The 18,418-nt window shown below is 38.8% G+C and overlaps 1 protein-coding gene and 1 long non-coding RNA gene across 3 annotated transcripts in view; one reads left to right on the forward strand and one right to left on the reverse strand.

Annotated features, from left to right (window-relative positions):
- Positions 1-31: 31 nt before the first annotated feature.
- LOC103601758 overlaps positions 32-18,418 on the forward strand; it is a 20,515-nt gene continuing 2,128 nt past the window's right edge. The window contains exons 1-2 of the long non-coding RNA XR_551473.1: positions 32-116; positions 8,486-8,528. This is a non-coding gene — a long non-coding RNA (uncharacterized LOC103601758). The remainder of the gene's footprint in view (positions 117-8,485; positions 8,529-18,418) is intronic.
- The window catches only part of ZC3HAV1 (zinc finger CCCH-type, antiviral 1), a 30,354-nt gene continuing 19,306 nt past the window's right edge, over positions 7,371-18,418 (reverse strand). Inside the window, exons 6-10 of one of the 2 annotated variants that reach the window (XM_008586185.1) lie at positions 18,081-18,183; positions 12,880-12,970; positions 11,951-12,081; positions 11,445-11,578; positions 7,371-7,696 (exon numbers count right to left, since the gene is read on the reverse strand). In XM_008586185.1, the coding sequence (XP_008584407.1) occupies positions 7,434-7,696; positions 11,445-11,578; positions 11,951-12,081; positions 12,880-12,970; positions 18,081-18,183 (722 nt within the window). In that variant the 3' untranslated portion in view covers positions 7,371-7,433. Of the gene's footprint in view, positions 7,697-11,444; positions 11,579-11,950; positions 12,082-12,713; positions 12,971-18,080; positions 18,184-18,418 lie in introns of those variants that run through there. The other variant, XM_008586186.1, reaches the window with a different exon arrangement.

Here is an 18,418-nt window from a genome sequence, read left to right on the forward strand (position 1 = left end):
GGGACGCGCCTGGGCAAGGCCGGGCGAGCGGCGGCCGGGGGCTGCGATCCCCCGACACGGATGCAGGCGGGGGCAGCGTTTACTGGGCGCCTGCTCGGTGCCAGGCACGGCTCAAGGTGAGTCCTTGCCTGGAGGGGCTTGTGTGGTGGGGACACGCAGCGAAATGAGATGGCTGCCAGTACTGGTTAGGGCTGGAAAGACGGTAAAATAGCTAAGGTGGCAGGAGGTGACTGGCTGGCAGGGGACGGTCTCTGAGCAGGTAGCCACTGGCCACATGTCGCTGCTGTGCGCTTTTGAAATGTGGCTAGTCTGAACTGAGAGGTGGTGTAAGTGTGAGACACACACACTGGATTTCCAGGATTTAGAATGGAAAAAAAAAAAAAAAGGAAAATATCTCATTAATAGTTTTATATTAATCACAGGTTAAGATGATAATATTTTGGTTATAGTCAGTTAAGTAAAACGTTATGACAATTTCATCTCTTTCTTTACTTTTCTAATGTAGCTATGAGAACATTTTAAATTACATATGTGGCTTACTTTATATTTCTCTTGGACAGCTCCGATCCAGACCTGTACATTTGTTAAGCATCTATCCCTTTTTGCCCAACATCATGCTCATTTAATGAACATTTATTGAGCCAACGACTAATGCAGTGAGAGTACAAAGACAAATAAGACAGTTGGGGAACTCAACCAGCCTAGTTGCTGTCTTACGAGGTGCTTGTGAGGATTAGATGAGTTAATGTCACCTAATGTAAAGAAGCTAGAGAGGAAGGCATCTAGCCAGATGCCAGAAGACCTTCTCTGCCATGCTAAGAAATTTGGACTTATATCCTAAGGACTTTGGGAAGCCACTGAAGGATTTTCAACTGAGCAGTGACGTGATCCCTCTACCTAGAATACTTGCCCCTGATCTTTGCATGCATGTCTCCTTTGTGTCATTCAGCACTGAGCTTCAATGTCTTCTCTTCAGCAAGGCGTTTCCTGACCTCCCAATCTAAAGTAACCCCCAGTCTCTACATGGAACTTATCATGGGTATTTTTCTTGTTTATTTATATATTTATTTGTAGAATTCAAGCTCACAAAAGCAAGAATCTTGATTCTTCTGTTCATTGCTGTTGTCCTCATAACCTGAAACGTATTGCTGTTGGTCAATGCCTGGCTCTATTGCAGGATAGGTGTTTTTAGAAAGACCCCTGTTAGCAATAAGAAGGATGGATTTCTAGCAAAGCAAGACAAGATAGGGAATAAAGGAAGAAAAACATGATATGAGGTACTATAATCCCAACTTTTATTGTGCTCAGTTGACAGTGGACAATCCAAGGTAAGACACGCACTGGGTAGTGGTATTATACATACAGGTCTAGACCTTAGGGGAGATGAGAAGGGAAGGGATATAGATTTGAGTGACATCAGAGTATTAGGTAATTGAAGCTATGAGAGTTGATAAGGTCACCCAGCAAAAATAAAGTGTGAAAAGCAGAGGTGGGAGAATAGAATCCTGGGGAATACCAACACTAAGGAAGCAGGTGGAGGAAGGGAAAGATCAGAAGGAAACTGCAGTAGCCTGTGTCCCTTTGGCACTCAGCATTTGCACTTGGACTCTCTGCCTAAGGTATTCTTCCAGCAGAAGAATCGAGCTTGCCAGCAATAGAGGCAGGCTGGAATTATCAAGGAGTTAACACCTCCAGGAAGAGCCCCCAACCAGTGATGTGACGGAATTGGTGGTGTGGAGATTTACTCAGACCCCCAGAGTTGGTATGAGGATTATTTTAAACTAAAGATATTTGAGATTCAACAGATGCAGAGAGAAGGCTTCGTGGAGCTTCTCTTATTTCATTAAAAGCAGAAGCTTCCGGCGATGAGGCTGCCATCCGTCCCCTCTCCAGGGGTTTTATGGACATCTAAAGCTAGGGGTGTTGAGTGAGTTGTCCACAATGAACACTAAGAAAGATGGGAGGATTTATAGTGGAGAGAAGACTGAAAGCCAGAAAAAGTCTTCAATGAATGCGGAGAAGCGACCATAAGCAGCCAGGAGTATATGCAGGTGTTAATGGGGGATGGGCAGAGAGGTGAGAAGGAAAAGGTAAAGACCATTCCCATAGAGATGTGACATGGTAGTGCACTTAACCTGTGAACTCGGGAGCCATACTACCAGGGTTCATAATCCTGCTTCCATTACTCGTTAGCCATGATACCTTACACAAGTTATTCAACCTCTCAGCAGAGGTTAGAAGAGTGTGATACCCGAAGTCTGGGAATAAAGAGCATTCATGGGGTAGTGTGGAGAGGAGAAAAAAGAAAAGATCCCAGAGCGGACTACTGGCGAATGTGGAGTTTTGGGAAGAAAAGAGAGACATTAGATGCCAGGAAGTTCACAAGGGAATGCAAAAGAAAAACAGGGAATGAGATTGAGGATGGTATTCTAGGATTAGAACTTTAGGACTTAAGCAGTTCCTTGAAAGTTCTGATGTATCAGCCCACTCCGATTCTAAAGCTCATGCTCAAGCTGATGGCCACTTCAGGGGCACACACTGATATCACTGCTGTAAACTCATCCACTCCGTCCTTAACCTTCTCCATGAAACCTGTTATCCCCCGCAGTCTTTTGAAGCCACGTCCTGGAATACAACCGCAGGGTATCCCACACACTTCACGCTCAGTGTATTGCCTCCCATGGTAGTTATCTTACAGTAGTTAAGGTATGCCTAGGAAATGGTGGCTATCCAGCTTCACTTCCACCCAATGCTGGACGGAAGAGTCCACCCCAGAAACCAGATAATGGCAGATTTTATTGGGAGCCTGCTATGGCAAAGTAGATAAACACAGAAAAAATAAGCAAAACCTCAAACATCTGTTTATGCTTGGTTTGATAGCATTTTCATGTATTTGAATGAGGGTACTTTGACACTAATGGGTTTGCAATACGTTTTATTTATATTGAGGTCGACATTCAATGATAGCTTTACCTTCACTTTATCAAATCTATGCTGCTATAGATCTTGCATGCCCTCCCCCTCTCCCCCCATCTGCAGCTTTGTAATCAGAAAAGAATGAGTGGAGAAGGGCTTTTGAGGGAGAAGTGGCTGATAGGACAAATCTGGTGATAACCGTTTACATTTTTAACTTTTGTGCCTCAGCCTGGCTCTGCTCCTTCCTACCCCTGGGACCAGAGGAAGAAAGATGTGTTAGCAGCTTCCAGCCCTTCCCTCTATAACCCCCAGACAAAAGATGTGTCAACCAACTGTGGGCTATTCCATCACTACCACCCTGCTTTGCACTGTGCAAAAAAGGCTGCTGTCCTTGGTTATCTATCGAGTCCTGGAATGATAAAAGTTGGAAGGGGCAAAATGCGTCATCTCTCCCCCACTGCATAAATTTGTGTCTGCAGTTGGTTATCTTTGGGGGGATACCTAGAAATAAAGCAAATAAAGACAGCAGAACAAAATTAATTATTTATTTCTTTTTATTAGCCTCAAATTAAGCTTGAAGAAGAAGCAATACAACTCAACCACTGAAATATAAATAGTTGAGCTTAATTTACTCAACAAAATTCACCCATTTCACCAGTGTAGCAAGCATCCAGAGCTAGGCTGGGTATCAGGCGTGGCACAGCGAGTGACATAGATTGACTTGGCCCTCAAGGAGCTTACATTCTAATGCAGAAAGCAAACAACTTCAAGTTGGATTGATGCTAAAACTGAACAGAGCAAGATGCAAAGTATTTTAAAAACTGGGGGTTTGGGAGGCAAGGATCTGACTTATAGAATAAGGACTCCTCCTGGAATTAAGAGTTGAGCTAATCTGAGGAAGCTAGACATTCACTAGGTCAGTGGTTCTCACTGGGTTTTGGAAATTGATGGGTTATTGTTGGTTTCACAATAAATGGAAGCTATTACCAGCACTAAGTGGATGCAGACAGGGATGAGATGTCCTGCAGTGTATAGGTTAGTCCCACACAACGAAGAATTACTCTGTACGACTTTCTAATGTCCTGCTGGACATTTATGTAGGAACTACAGCTCGTCTGAGAGAATATAATTCATTTGTTTCCTCTGACACAACCTGTAATTTGTCTTGTCCTATTATCCTTATTCCAGTTAAGGTAATTTTGCTCTTTTCTTTACCATATACAGAGAAGGTATATGGTCTGTTATGACTTACCCTAATACTGGTTTTCATTCTAGTGTCACCCATAGGAGGGTACTTCAAAAAATTCATGGAAAAATGGAATTAAAACATAATACGAGTCTTTCCATGAACTTTTTGAAGATCCTTTGTACCTTTAATCTTTCATTTTCCTGTGCTTTTTTACGGGAAGTAGCCTCTGATCGGCTATTAAACCCAAACCTATTATAAGTAAGAGTAAACATCTATTTTATGTTTTACAGCGTAGTCATGCCTGAGCATTTACATATTGAAATTCACTTTATTTTCATTACACATTTTTTACTTTCTATTTCTCCATTGTAATAGAGTTAGACCATTAAGCTGATTTTTTAAGAAATTCATATGTGTTAGTAGATTGCATTATCTATGAATCATCTCAGGACAGCAAAGGGAATGTTACAAAAATATTTGCTTTGAAAAGGGTGAATAGGTCTGATAGGGTTTATCTGCCACCATGATTGGGAGTGGAGGTGGCGGTGGGGGCGCAACTGGTATTTAGTATGTGAGAGCCAAGTATGCTGAACATCTTGCAATACGTTGGACAGTTCCTCACAATATGAAATTCTGCACCCTATACGAATTTTGAATGTCTCACTAGACATTCATGTATAACCTACAGCTCGTCTGCAAGAATATATTTCCTCTTTTTCTCAGTTTCGACAACCTCTAAATTTTCTAGCATAATATTTTTATTTCAATTAAGGTTATTTCGTTCTTTCTCTTATCATATACAAGTATTGTATGCAAATAAGTTATTATATCACTAGTTTTTATTCTAATGTCCACTAGTATCTGCATTTTCATTTTTCCATGCTTCTTTGTATAAAATAGCTTCTCATCTCTTACCTTCTTTTAGGTTCAAATTTATTCATTATAAGAAGGTATAAACATTTGACTACTTCTGTCTTCTGGTATAGTCGTGCCCTTTTATATTAGTTTAATTTAATTTTTCATTTATTTCTAAAACTGTGGGTAGGTAGAATATATTACCTCTGAATTGCATTTTGAAGGCAATGAAGCAGATGTTACAAAGTTTTTGTTGTTAAAAAAAGGCAGAAGTGCTACTTGAGAACCACTGAACTAGGAAAAAAGGGGCACTGAAGAACTGAAAGAAAGCCAGAGAAGCTTATGTGGAAGTAAATAAATGATAGAAGAGTAGGGAAGGGAGAGATCATGTGGATCTATGATAATGGTTTTGAACTTTATCCTAAAGGCACGATCAGATTTATGTTTTGAAAGAGCATTAATAAGTACATTTTTAAAATATGACATTCTTGCTAAGTAGAGAAAAACTTAGAAGGGGACAAAGAGATATTTGAGAGGTAAAACTGGAACTGTTTAGATGTGTAGCAGGAGGGAGAGCAAGAAGTCAAGGATGACTTCTGGTTTCTGTGATACCATTTACTTATATACAGAATGCTGGGGAGGAACAGGCTTGTGGAGGGAGGCAGACAGAAAGTTACACTTTGGAGGTGCTGAATCAAAGATGCCTGTGAAATATCCAACTAGAAGAGTCTAATGGACAGTTGGAAAGAGTTGGATAAACTGCACGTCTACAATGTGAAGGTCAAGGTCAGGAAATGAACACTCCAAAACACAAACTACCATGAAAAATAAGCAAATGAGAATAACCATTTGTGACAAGCCTCCCAGAATGAAAACAACTCTACTCTAAAAAAATCTCTACACGTGTTTTACTGTTGGAGCACTTTAAACCGAAAAGTTGTGAAGATCTTTGTACTGATCTAAAATCTGAGTAATATAAAATCAACTCTAATGCTAATTAATTATTTGTAACATGTATGCTGGAAGGAAATATAACAGGAAAATTTGGTGACTGGTATGGAATGTTGAAAAAGGAAAACTGGAAAGAAAAACCTTATTCATAATAAAGAAGGAAATATTGGTCCAGTCACCATTAGGTGACTAAAAACTGATTGTACTACAATTCCATACAATCGTTACATCTAGAAAAAGAAGCCCCTAGTAGGCACAAGGCCTGTTTTTGGGACATTGTTCTCTTTGTTATATATAATTCTGTGCTCACCAGGAAACAAATCTCGCCTCCTTAGGGGGCCCTTCCTTCTCTAGGGATGGCCCTGCTCCTAATTTCTTGGTGAGCCTCGTCTGCCGCAGTGAACGACTACAATAGCACTCGGGTTTATTGTGTGAATCTGGTTACTGCAACTCAGTCCCCCGAAAATACAGACACTTTCATGAAAGCCTGACCTGAAAAAAGCTTTCTCTGTAATCACATTAATTAGAACATAAATGTGTACTTTGCCATAATTATATAAAGAGCCCAAATGGGGGCTGGCCGGTTAGTTTAGTTGGTTAGAGCGTGGTGTTGGAACACCAAGGTCAAGGGTTTGGATCCCCGTACTGGTCAGCCACCAAAAAACAAAACCAAATGGGCAATTAACTCCAGTTGGTTGTTTCTCTCTAAGCCACACTTGGCAGCAATTATTATGGTATTCCAAAGTCAACCTGGAGGGAGTCTGTCCCCTAAATAAATGTAAAAAAAAAGAAATATGTGCCCCAAATCAGTTTCATCACAAAGGTAAGGTATAGTACAGCAATTACGTCCACAATAGCATTTAAAGTTTACTTTTTACCTTTTTTCCCCAGCATGACCATAAGCATTTTTCCCTGGCTTTTCTCAGTCTTCTATCTAAGGCTGTAATATCTTATGCCCTTATTTCAATAGGCATTATTAGATTTCTCTCAAATATTCCAAATTAATTTTCTTTCAGTTTAACCAAAATGAAACCATGCCATACAGTCAACTAAAAGAGTAGAAGGGAGAGAAAGTTTGTTGCAATTACAGAAAATTTAGAAATCAGCCTTTACCAGTTTACATCTAAGACAATGAAAACTTTCCAACATATTGGAATCATCAGGAGAACTTTAAAAAAAAATACCACTGCCTGCCTCTCACCCCCAGAAGCAGTGATTTAATTGGTATGGGTGCAGCCTGGCATTGGAATATTTTAAAGCTTCCCAGATGATTCAAATATGTAGCAAAGTTTAAGTATTATCGGGGGCAATTTGGTTCAACAAGTGAACGGAACGGTTACGGAGCCTCTCACCCCCAGAAGCAGTGATTTAATTGGTATGGGTGCAGCCTGGCATTGGAATATTTCAAAGCTTCCCAGATGATTCAAATATGTAGCAAAGTTTAAGTATTATCGGGGGCAATTTGGTTCAACAAGTGAACGGAACGGTTACGGAACCCTTTAAGAGGCCACATTCATCGGTTCTAACAAATCACGCAGCTTTTGTCTGTTTCAGCATATTCAATCACATATTCTGGGTAAATCTGATCTCTGTGAAAGATGACAAAAACAGACGGATTAAACCCTGTATCCACACAGCTGTCGTACGGCGGAGGGGGGCTTGTGTACGTCTTTTTTCCCTCAATAAAATCTCCAACCAGGACTCGGGCTACAATCATAACGGTGTTCTGGGCATCATACGGGCAATTTTTGTGGGAATAGATAGCTTCTTTTGCAAAGTAACTTCCTAGAAATAATCAGAAAAAGAAAAAAGGTTAAAAATTATTATAAAAGAGGGTATATAGTTTATAAGATTATTTACAAATAATGAGATTATGGGTGTGGACTGAGCACATGTCGACAATGCTTTACTGATGCTTATAAACCTTCCTGTGTACTTACAAAAAAAAAAGTTTATGATACAGGAAAACTTAAATACAGTTTGTAACCCTACTGAAATGACTGAGAAACATTTGCTAGAGTGCGGGTCCCACAGGGATGGTGTCAGCCACCAGATACAGTGACCAACTGGTGATCTCATGGTGGCCCAGTCCATGCAATTCATGCAAGCATGAGTTGGAACTGAGGAGCCAAATATACTCCAGAGCAGAGAATATTTTATATTGCGTACATTTTAGGGAACAAAGGTCATTTACTACCGATGGGAAGATTCTGGAAAATGTCAAAGGGAGAGGTGTAGCATGGGCAAGGAACTAACCCTGACAGAGCTTTTCAAAGACAACTGATACATGGTCCTCAACTCTAACACAACCCCAGACAATCTCTAATGTGTCCATACCTAGGAGATCAACAACAATTTCCTGACAAGTTAAAATTTCCTATTTTTATTTTTATCATTGCCAAATGCTTTTCTGTCATTTTAAAGGAAATGAATAGTGCAAATTCTGACTTGCATGCAAAAAATCAATAAATGAAATGAATATGTTTTATTTGTGGTAACAAATGTTTAATACATTTTCCATTTATTTCATTTGTTTTTTTATCTTTTTTTTATACTTATGTGTTTGAATTCCAGAAACACTGCTTATCCTGAATGGATCAAATACTGGATATTCTAGGTAAATAACATTCTACTGTATTTAAAGTAAAATAAAATGAAAGTCAAGATGTACCAACCTACCACGTCCAGTCCCACTCCTCTAGCCAAAACAGTTAACAGCTTGGTGGGAATTCTCTCATACCTGTTTGTATGCATTCACATACATATATACACATGCATCCTGATATGGTTTTATATCAGCTTATTTGTCCATAAATAGGATCATATTATATGAATTGTTCTGCAACTTGTTTTTCCACTTTAGTCCTAGAAATCTTGCTATGTCAGTCTAACACCCCCCCCATACTTTATAATGGCTACATAGGATTTCATTGTATGGATGTATCACAATTTAATTACTCCCATATTGATGGAATGTAGATTGATTTCACTTTTTTGCTATTACAAATATTCCTAAATAAATGCTTCTAAAACATCCCAGGAAATAAACCTTTGAGAACCTGTATAAGTATTTCTGTAGAACAGATTGCAAACCCAGAATGGCTTAGTCAAAGGACCTAAGCATATTAAATTTTCATAGATATTGCAGATTGCCCATAAAAATGGTCTAATAATTTTACCACCAACAACGAACAAGGTCCTGTTTCTCCACATCCTTGCTGACATTGGATATTATCTACCCTTTTAATTTTGTCAATCTAATGGGAAAAAATCTGATTTTAAAATGCATTTTCCCAAATACTAGTAACACTGAGCATCTTTTCATGTGCTTATAGGCATATTTCATGATTTTTCTCTGAATTGCTTATTCATATTCTTTTTTTCTATTGTCTTTTTCTTACAAATATGTGACTTAACCAAAACAAGCTTATATTCAAGAGGCAGTACATCCATCAGAATCTTTTTACAATTTTATAAAGTGGGCCAGTAGATAATCGGAAAATGACCAAAGATACAAACAAAAATCACCAAACCACCACATTTCTATTGGGCCATCCACTCTACTATGTCATTGCCAACAACCCTCTTTCCTAGCTATTCCCAGTGCCTCAGTTTTCCAGGGTGGCTAATTACATCTGCACTCCATACTGCTCTGCTGTAGCCTCCACAAGCAACCCGGGGTAGCCTTCTTTATTTGTACTGTTTCTCTCCAGGTATCCAGTACCTATTCTATCTTATACTTCACTGCTCTATACATCATTGTACAGTCATATCTTATTTCTTAAGTGTCTGCAAAAAGTCATTCCTTATATATCAATTTCCAGAACTTCTAAACAATTTAATCTGTTTTGGAAAGAAATCTTTCTAAAGCATATACATTTCTCTGATTTGAAAAAACAGAACAAAGCCATTTGAACCTTTCTTATACTAATAACTCAGGTGTAGATGTTAAATATATATATGGTGTTAAAACACAGGGACGCCCTCTGGAGTTAGTAAGGTGAATAGCACTATTTACCCCTGTACTAATGGCCCCAGCCTGAATGTTGTGTTTGTGTTCTGCAGATCATTTTTCCTCATTCCCCACTGAAAAACTGTTAATTTCTTTCTTGCTGCTTGCCCTAGTATCTCTTTACTTCCACTCCACATTTGCTGGGCTTAGAAAAAACAAAACACTGTCTCAAATAAGACTCAGTAGATTCCAAGGAGCTCCCAAGGGTAAACATACATGATCTTCAGTACAGGAATTTTATGACAATTACTTAGGCTACTCATGACATAGTTGTTCACTCTTTCAGATTTTTTTTCATTGTTCATTGACAAATTATAATTGCATTTATTTATGGGGTACAATGTGATGTTCTGATATATGTATATAATGTGGACACACTGTCAGATTCTTAGTTACATTACATAAAGGTAACATTTCCACATAAGTGAACTCCAGTCATGCATGTAAAAGGTATAAAATAAATAGGATGGAGTTACTGTTAAAAATAGATTTGACTTAAACAAATGGAATTAAACAGGAATTTCATCTATTTTTTTCCTTTAGTGTGCATTTTTATCACTTGATAAAACCATAATACATATTTTTCAAAATTCAGAGCTGGTTATACGTGTTTTAATGGCACTGAGTAACTTTTATACTTTTCAATTAAATTTTATTTCTTTTGTAAGAAAGTCTGAGTATTAATTTGATTATTTGATTATTTTTATCGATGCTATCCAAATGAAAGACTTCTGAAGTCAATGAAAAATGACTGTTTAGATGGATATTACAGATCTGTGTAGGACATCTTTATCATTCTCCATTGAGAAAAGAGTAACCATTACCCTAAATAACTGATTCTTAAAGCATCAGTTATGGGGGTCTTTTTTTGTTTTGTTTTGTTTTACGATTCTTTCCTTTTAAAAGAAATTTTTTTTCCTCTAACTTCTTTCTTTTTTTAAAATTCACAAATATTGCAGATTGGTTTTTGTTTGGTGGTTTTGTTTTGTTTTTAAAGAATTACCTGCAGGAGTTTAGGAGCAAAAAGAAAGAGCTATAAAGACTTCGTGTTGGGGCAGATCTGTGATACTTCAGACCCCAGGGACCCAGTGTGGCCTGAGATGGGGAGAGGCCTCTTTCCCTCACCTTTAATTAGAACCCCTCAGCGGCAACAGAAGTCTACTTCAGATGGCTTTGCAGGCATGCACATAGGTCAGGAAGAGCCACAGCCAGTGCTGAGTAGTAATGGTAGACAACGTAGCCCACAGACGGAGTAGTCTGCAAGCATTTATAAGACTCTTTGGTCACTCTCAGAAAAAAAACAAAAGACAGGAGAGGCTAAGGTCTAGCAGGCAAGATCCAAGTCAACTGGACCTCTCTAATTTGGGCATTTAAGATTACTGTGAGCTTATTTCCTCTGTGATTACTAAAGCCTGAACATGCTGGTTAACATAAAATTATCAGATATACCTTACAATAGAAACAGGCATAAAGCCTGAGTTATGGCTCTACGACTTAGGCTTCTCTATTTCCAGCACAAACCTTTTCCATATTTGGCCTCATGAGTTTCATGTAAAATCCAGTCAAAACTGTTGGCACAGATAGACTTCACATGGGCACGGCCTGTTGCATAAAATAGGAGTGTTTCATCCTTTCTCTTCATCTTTAGCTTTCTCCTAATGGAGGAAATGTGAGACTTAATACCAAGAAAATCCCTCTCCCATTTCACTTAATAACATCAATCCCAACGGAAGTCTAATTATTTTACACATTTATTCCATCAACTTCAGAATGGAGCTACTAACTATAAGGCAGAAGCTGCAAAATAATACATTTATGAAAACTTTGATATGATGAACACATGAAATCATTGAATTGTAAAATGTAAAGCTGAACAAGACAGCTCAAGTACATACAATGAAAAAACAACTAGAGACTGAAGAAACTGTGGACTACGAAATTAACCAGTGATTATGAACCTTAAAGGACAGATCTTAACTAATCTTTTCAAATTTTATGTAAGGAAATCTGATAAGGTGACCACCAACCTTTCAAAAGCATTCAAGAGTTCTGTGCTCTGGATCTTCTTTATCTTTTCAATCTTGAAATTTCTCATGGAAGCTTTAAAATGCTCACTTATTTTGATATATTCCGGAAACTGGTTATGGATTTCCAACAACTAAAAAATGTTAAAAATATATAAATGCAAAACAGGAAACATTTAAAGCGTGATATGTCCATATGTGTGGCCTCCTATGCATTAGGGTAGCACTGCCAGCATTCTGGCTGTGGGTGGGATGAACTGGCTTAGGGTTTCCACATCTTGCAGTTCACTCCAGTAATGAATCAGGCAGTGGGCTGGTCTGTTCAGGCCGACTTAAGGCTAACAAAGCATTATGCCTAAGGGCAAAGTGAGGTCCCTTGTGGTATCTGATTTAGCCCAGTGACTTGGCAAGTTCCTTGCCAAATGATCCAAAACAAGTGCAGGGGCAGAGGAATTGGACAGTCCAAGCAGAGCGGTCTTCATGAAAGCTGGGGCATGACATGGAGGCTCAATAATCTAGGAACAGTCTTGCCCCAACCAGGCTACATGACAAAGGCAGGCACAGCTTGTTTGACTCTCACAGAAACTTTTTAATTACAACTAACAGATAAGTCACTTTTACTTTCTGAGTTCCAGTTTTCTCCTCCATAAAACAAATGCTAAAATCTATCTCACAGGGTTGTCGTGAGGATCTGCCCAAGTGAGACGGTGGGTGGCTGAACTCTGGAAACAATGAATTGCCCTGTAGAGGTTAGTTGTTCTTGAGAAAGTGATTTTGGTATATTCTACCGTTTAGATATCTGTCTGCCTTTGAATCTTGATCCAAGAGTTTTGCAGAAGCAATTCATTCATTCAAACAAACACACATTTGTAGCAAAGTGCTTTTTCCCATCTTCAAATGATTCACCCACCAAACAAGTAAAAACCAAGTACCTTATATCCATTTGATGGTAGGAAGTTAAGATCCTGCTTAGGAAGACACCTCGAAGTTAAACGCTCTGACAGGGTCTTTGCCGGCTGATGGCTACAAATAAAGAGAGTTAAGAATTTGCTTGGCTCCCTGTTCCTTATAGCCAAGTGATTTTTCTATCCTTAACTTTCAGCTATGAAGCCAACATTTCCTAAAGAAGTATACAGTGTTTATTTCTGTATTTTTCTTTGGATTATATCCTTGCATATTCCTGGTATGGAAGTACCAGTAATCATGCTTTTGAAAAAATACAGTAACTATTCATAATTTGGTAAATTAAGTACTATTTTCCCATTGATTTAAAATATAAAAGCTTAGATTCTTTTTAATATTCCTGCTCAGCCTTCAAAAGTCCTAATGTGGGGCCAAGCCCGTGGCGCACTCCAGAGAGTGCGGTGCTGGGAGCGCAGCAGCGCTCCCGCCACGGGTTCAGATCCTATATAGGGATGGCCGGCGCTCACTGGCTGAGCACGGTGCGGCCAGTCTCAAAAAAAAAAAAAAAAGGACAAAAGTCCTAATGTGTTAGCGTTAAGCAAGGGTGTCTTATAGCTTCCTTGTCAAATGGTAAACATTTAAGCATATTAGGGATTCAGGGGAAAGAATTCTGCCTTTTCTCTCTGAACTGTATTTCAGGTAACCATACAAGAAGAAAAATTCTTTTTTATAGTTGAATCACAGCTAGTAATTGCAAAAGAATGGACAGAATTAGAAAACTACCATTTTGCAACACCTAATGACATAATGCATCAGTAGCTGCTAAAACCATTAAGTGAAAGATCATCTGAGAAATACTATAATGGAAGGATTAGACTTGAGTGACCTGAACTCACCCTTTGATTTTCATCACTAAAAACAGGACAATTAGATGTTATACATCTCTTAAAAAAGATGTGACAGGAAGCACTAAGCAACACTTGTGTGGTATTCTTATCCAAAAACTGAACCTGAATCTAATTAATCCTCTAAATCTAATGATCAATTCATAGAAATTACACATCCATGAGGGTATATATCTTGAATTTGGGAAATTCTACAGGTCAAATCGCCTAGTATCTTAATTAATAAATAAATAAATAGCATGAAAAAAGTGGTGGAAAGGAAAGTGTAATTGATTAAAAGAGGCTTAACAAATTGACCAAATGTAATGTACAGACCCTGTTTAAGTACTGATTGGAATAAATCAAGTATAAAAAGTCATTTTTGAGAAAATAGAACATGAACTGGGTACTTGATATTAAGGAATTATTGTTAATTTTGTTGGATGGGTTAATGGTATTGTAGAACATTTTTTAAAACTTTATCGGTTAGAGACACATCTGAAATATTTACAGGGAAATGATAATGTGTGGAATTTACATTAAATTATTCAAGTGAAAGAAAAAAAAGAGAGATGATCATGTGGATAGATAAAACAAGATGGTGTAATACTGACATTCATTGGAGTTGAGTGATGGGTACATAGGGTTTACCGTACAATTATCTATACTTTTTGAAATTTTCCATGATCAAAACAATTAAATTTAAAAATTAAATACTTTAAGAAAACTCCTTAAAGAATCCCCTGTCTAAAATAAAGACTCTTTTGGAATGAGAAAGATTGGCCCCAATTTACCTGTATTTTAACTTCAGATTTCCATTCTGTGGGGCAGATTGAATGAACATGTTTTACCGTGCTCATGAATAGTGAAGTGTGCTGTAGTTCATTTTTCCTCAGACTGCTCAGGATAGTAGTGACAGCCCTTATTCTATGCTACAGCAAGTGTGTCTCCTCTGGGCTAGTGAGAGCAGGATTATAGCTGGTTCTCTGCATGACCCCACACTAACACGTTTTTCTCAATTAATTTTATTCATTTGCTCATTTAGCTGCCTATTTAGTATCACGATGTGCTGTGCGTTATACAAAATATTTCAAGAGCTTTGAGGAGCTGATAATTGGGGGTGGGAAGAGGGGAGGCTTTCTAGGGATGACATTTACACAAATAACTATATTACAAGGCAGTATGGGGTGGGTACTGTAAGGGAATTACAGGTGTTACTGGAGGACAAAGGAGACTGGAGGAGAGTCACAAGTAAAGTTCATATGGGAAGAATGTTCCCAGAAAGAGCACATGGTACTGCATGAGGCAACTGTAACATATGCAAATCACTGAGATAGACAATGGATTGACTCCAGGAGATATCTGGAAATGCCATGAACTAATTTCTTCCCTTGGAAATAGGTTTGCACAGAAAGAACCATCCAGCTTGGCATCAAGAAGTTCTACTACCCTTTTAACAGTTTGTGCTGTCTAGAAAGGCAGTAACATATGGCCTCACTAGCTGAGACCAAATGGGAATATCTGAATTGTTAAAAAGTCAAAATTACCTTTTTTTTTTTTTTAAACGTAGTTTCCTGGCTTTAAGGAAATACTGTTCAAATAAACCATTATCAAGATGTGGAGGAGGGCCGGCCCGGTGGCGCACTCGATAGTGCGCCGCTTGGGAAGCGCGGCAGCGCTCCCGCCCGAGGGTTCGGATCCCACATACAGACCGGTTCCCGCTCACTGGCTGAGCGAGGCGCGGGAGCAGCACCAAGGGTTGCGATCCCGTTGCCGGTCCCCGGTCCGGTACGGGGGCAACACTGAGGGTTGCGATCCGTTGCCGGACACGGAAAAAGACAAAAGACAAAAAAAAAAAAAAGATGTGGAGGATATTAACATTAATAAAACACATGTATTTCACGGGCCATAGCCTATAGTGTAGTAGGACCAAAGTCCCTAGTTTAGCAGGACCAAACTCCTGTAGTTTAAGCCATAGCCCAACTCTTTGGAAATACATATAGAAATGCTAAGATTGGGAAAAACTAGAAAACTTTCACAGGACTAAAGTCTTTGAGGTAGACAAGAGAACTGAAACACAGAAAAAGCGATTGCTCTGGGGGGCAGTCGCCCTTGGTGCAGCTAAACCTAAATGATGGGAAAGTATGTGAGCTAAAATCTTCAAGGCTATTCTGCTAGTTAGTGGTTGGGGGATATTCCACATCTTCCCTTCTGCTGTTTCTTTAAGTTTCTAAGGGAGCTGAGTGCTGCTACGGTGATTATCTCATTGTTTCTTTTTATGTCACATAGCTTAGTTTTATGACTCCTTTGAGGGTAAATTGCTTGAATTATTTTAAGTTACACCTGCTTTAATGAAAATTATCATGTAGCCAGTTTGTTTATGTTTTCACTCCGACTGATTAACCACTTGTGTTTTTTCTGTAACTTTCTTGCCTGTTCAATAAAAGCTGAGAAAAAGCCTGACTCAGTGCCATGTGCCTGGGGCTCTCCTCTCTTGAAGGAGTTTTCCCTGGCTGCAGTCACTTTGGGCCCCTCATTGCTCCAGATACATGAGCTTTGAGTAACCCTTTGCATCTCTGTCACTCTGTGAGAGGTGACCTCAAGACATCCTGCCAGACCCGCTTTAATAACTAGGAAGTAGCTACGCTGAGATAATTGGTTGCCTGAATGGGAATATCACCTCCCAACCTCTTACTCTGCCTTTTCCCCACCTGACACTTGTCAGGACCAGAAATAGTTACTTATATATTATCTCATCCACCAGGAGTTAAGCTCCATGAGGGCAAGAACTTCATTCCTCCCGCCCCCCAACCCTGCAATATTTTTTACTTTATTAATTTGAATATTAAAAGTACTGGCAGGGAGCTTACATAGCTAGACCAATCAGATTCTAATTCTTGGGAAATTAAATTTAAAAACTCAGAGAAAATCAGGCAGTTAGCAGGTAGGGCTAAAGGGATATGCAGATTGGAATTCTGAGGTTAAAAAGAACTTATTTATATTTTTGGGTGTATGTGTATAAGTATATATATAATTTTATGTATATACATATATATACACACAAGGGTACTTCAAAAAGTTAATGGAAAAATAGAATTAAAACATAATATAATTTATCTTTCACAATATTTTTAAGCTAAAAAATAATTGTATAAAAGATAATATGAATCTTTCCATGAACTTTTTGAAGTACCTTTGTATACGTGCACATATGCACACACATCCACATAAGTCTGTTAACAGTAGAGGAATAAAAATAATAACAAGGGCAGTTAACATTTACTGCACTCTCTGATGTATCGGTCACTGTTTTGAGTGCCTGGAACGTAGTAACCAAGCAGGGAAATGATAATGTGCCCTTCACTGCTCTTGAGGAAGGTACTATTATTACACCTGTGCTATTGATGAAGAGGTACAGAGTGATTAATTTGTCCAAACTCACACAACTAATGAGTAGCAGGGTGGAATATGAACTTAGGCAACCAAGATCCAGAGTCTGGGCTGTTAACATGGTCATAGGCAAGGATCTCCAGGTCACAGGCTGTATCAGTTCTAAAGCAGAATTGGAGCCAAATCCCATTCCTGAGGCCCTGATACAGTTCAGTTCCCATTCTTGAATTCTTGTGAAATGTTGTTTCCTGTATTACCTCATGTTTATCCTTTTAGTAACTTACCTTCTTCATGAAATACCTTGAATTCTTGTAACCAGATAACCTAATTAGAACATCTTGATTTTACACCTGCCTTGAAGCCTGTTGCATAATCACATATCACCCAGAAAAAAATCCAACTCCAAAAAATGTGCATGAACAATGTAGATTTTACTGAAAGTTTCAAGAGAGTTACAATGAATCCCCCACAGCAGTTTCCTTTTAAGATCCCTTTTAATCAAAATTCTCTTCTCTTTCTCCAAAGCCCTTCTCAGCCAGGTACCTCATCCCTTTCTTCTCTCCATTTCTTTCTCAGCCTTCATCCTTTAAAATCATGCAGTTACAACCAAAGACACACAGAAGAATCCACAGCAAAACAAAAACCCAGTGCATTTGATTATTTCTTAGGCACACCCCATTCATCCAGCCATTCACAGCTGGAGAAGATAAGGCCCTGAGTAGTTAAAAGACTTGCCCAAAGTCTTCTTTGAGTTAGATGGGGAAACTGGCTTCCTGCTCTAGTATTCTTTCAGTGCTTAACAAGCACCTTACCCATAGGTAGTGCAACAGGAAATTGCAGTGTAACGCAAGCAGCAACTTTTCAAGAAAACAGGGTCCAGATTGATGAGTGATTTGATGAGATCAGACATGAACATCTCAAACATCTGCCACCAATCCACGCTTCAGAACACTTACTCTGGCCCTCTTTTTATCTTCTCCACGTCTTGCAAAGACACAAACGCTGGCCTTCTGACGACATCCTTCTGAGTCTTGGAAATTATGTTTGTCTGAATCATCCCTTTAGACAGAAAAAAAATCCAACAAGAATTAAGGATTAGTTCTAGAAAATGACTTCTTGTTATTTTTCAGAGGCTATTTATACAGCATATATATTCATGACTGAACTGCGCATGTATGAATAGAGAAAATCCTTTTGAATAAAAAATGCTCATGATAAAAAACAAAACCAAAGGGGCCGGCCCGGTGGCGCACTGCGCTAGTGCGCCGCTTGGGAAGCGTGGAGGCGCTCCTGC

This window comes from Galeopterus variegatus, unplaced genomic scaffold, assembly GCF_000696425.1.
Source record: "Galeopterus variegatus unplaced genomic scaffold, G_variegatus-3.0.2 Scaffold3862, whole genome shotgun sequence".
Taxonomy (NCBI): domain Eukaryota; kingdom Metazoa; phylum Chordata; class Mammalia; order Dermoptera; family Cynocephalidae; genus Galeopterus; species Galeopterus variegatus.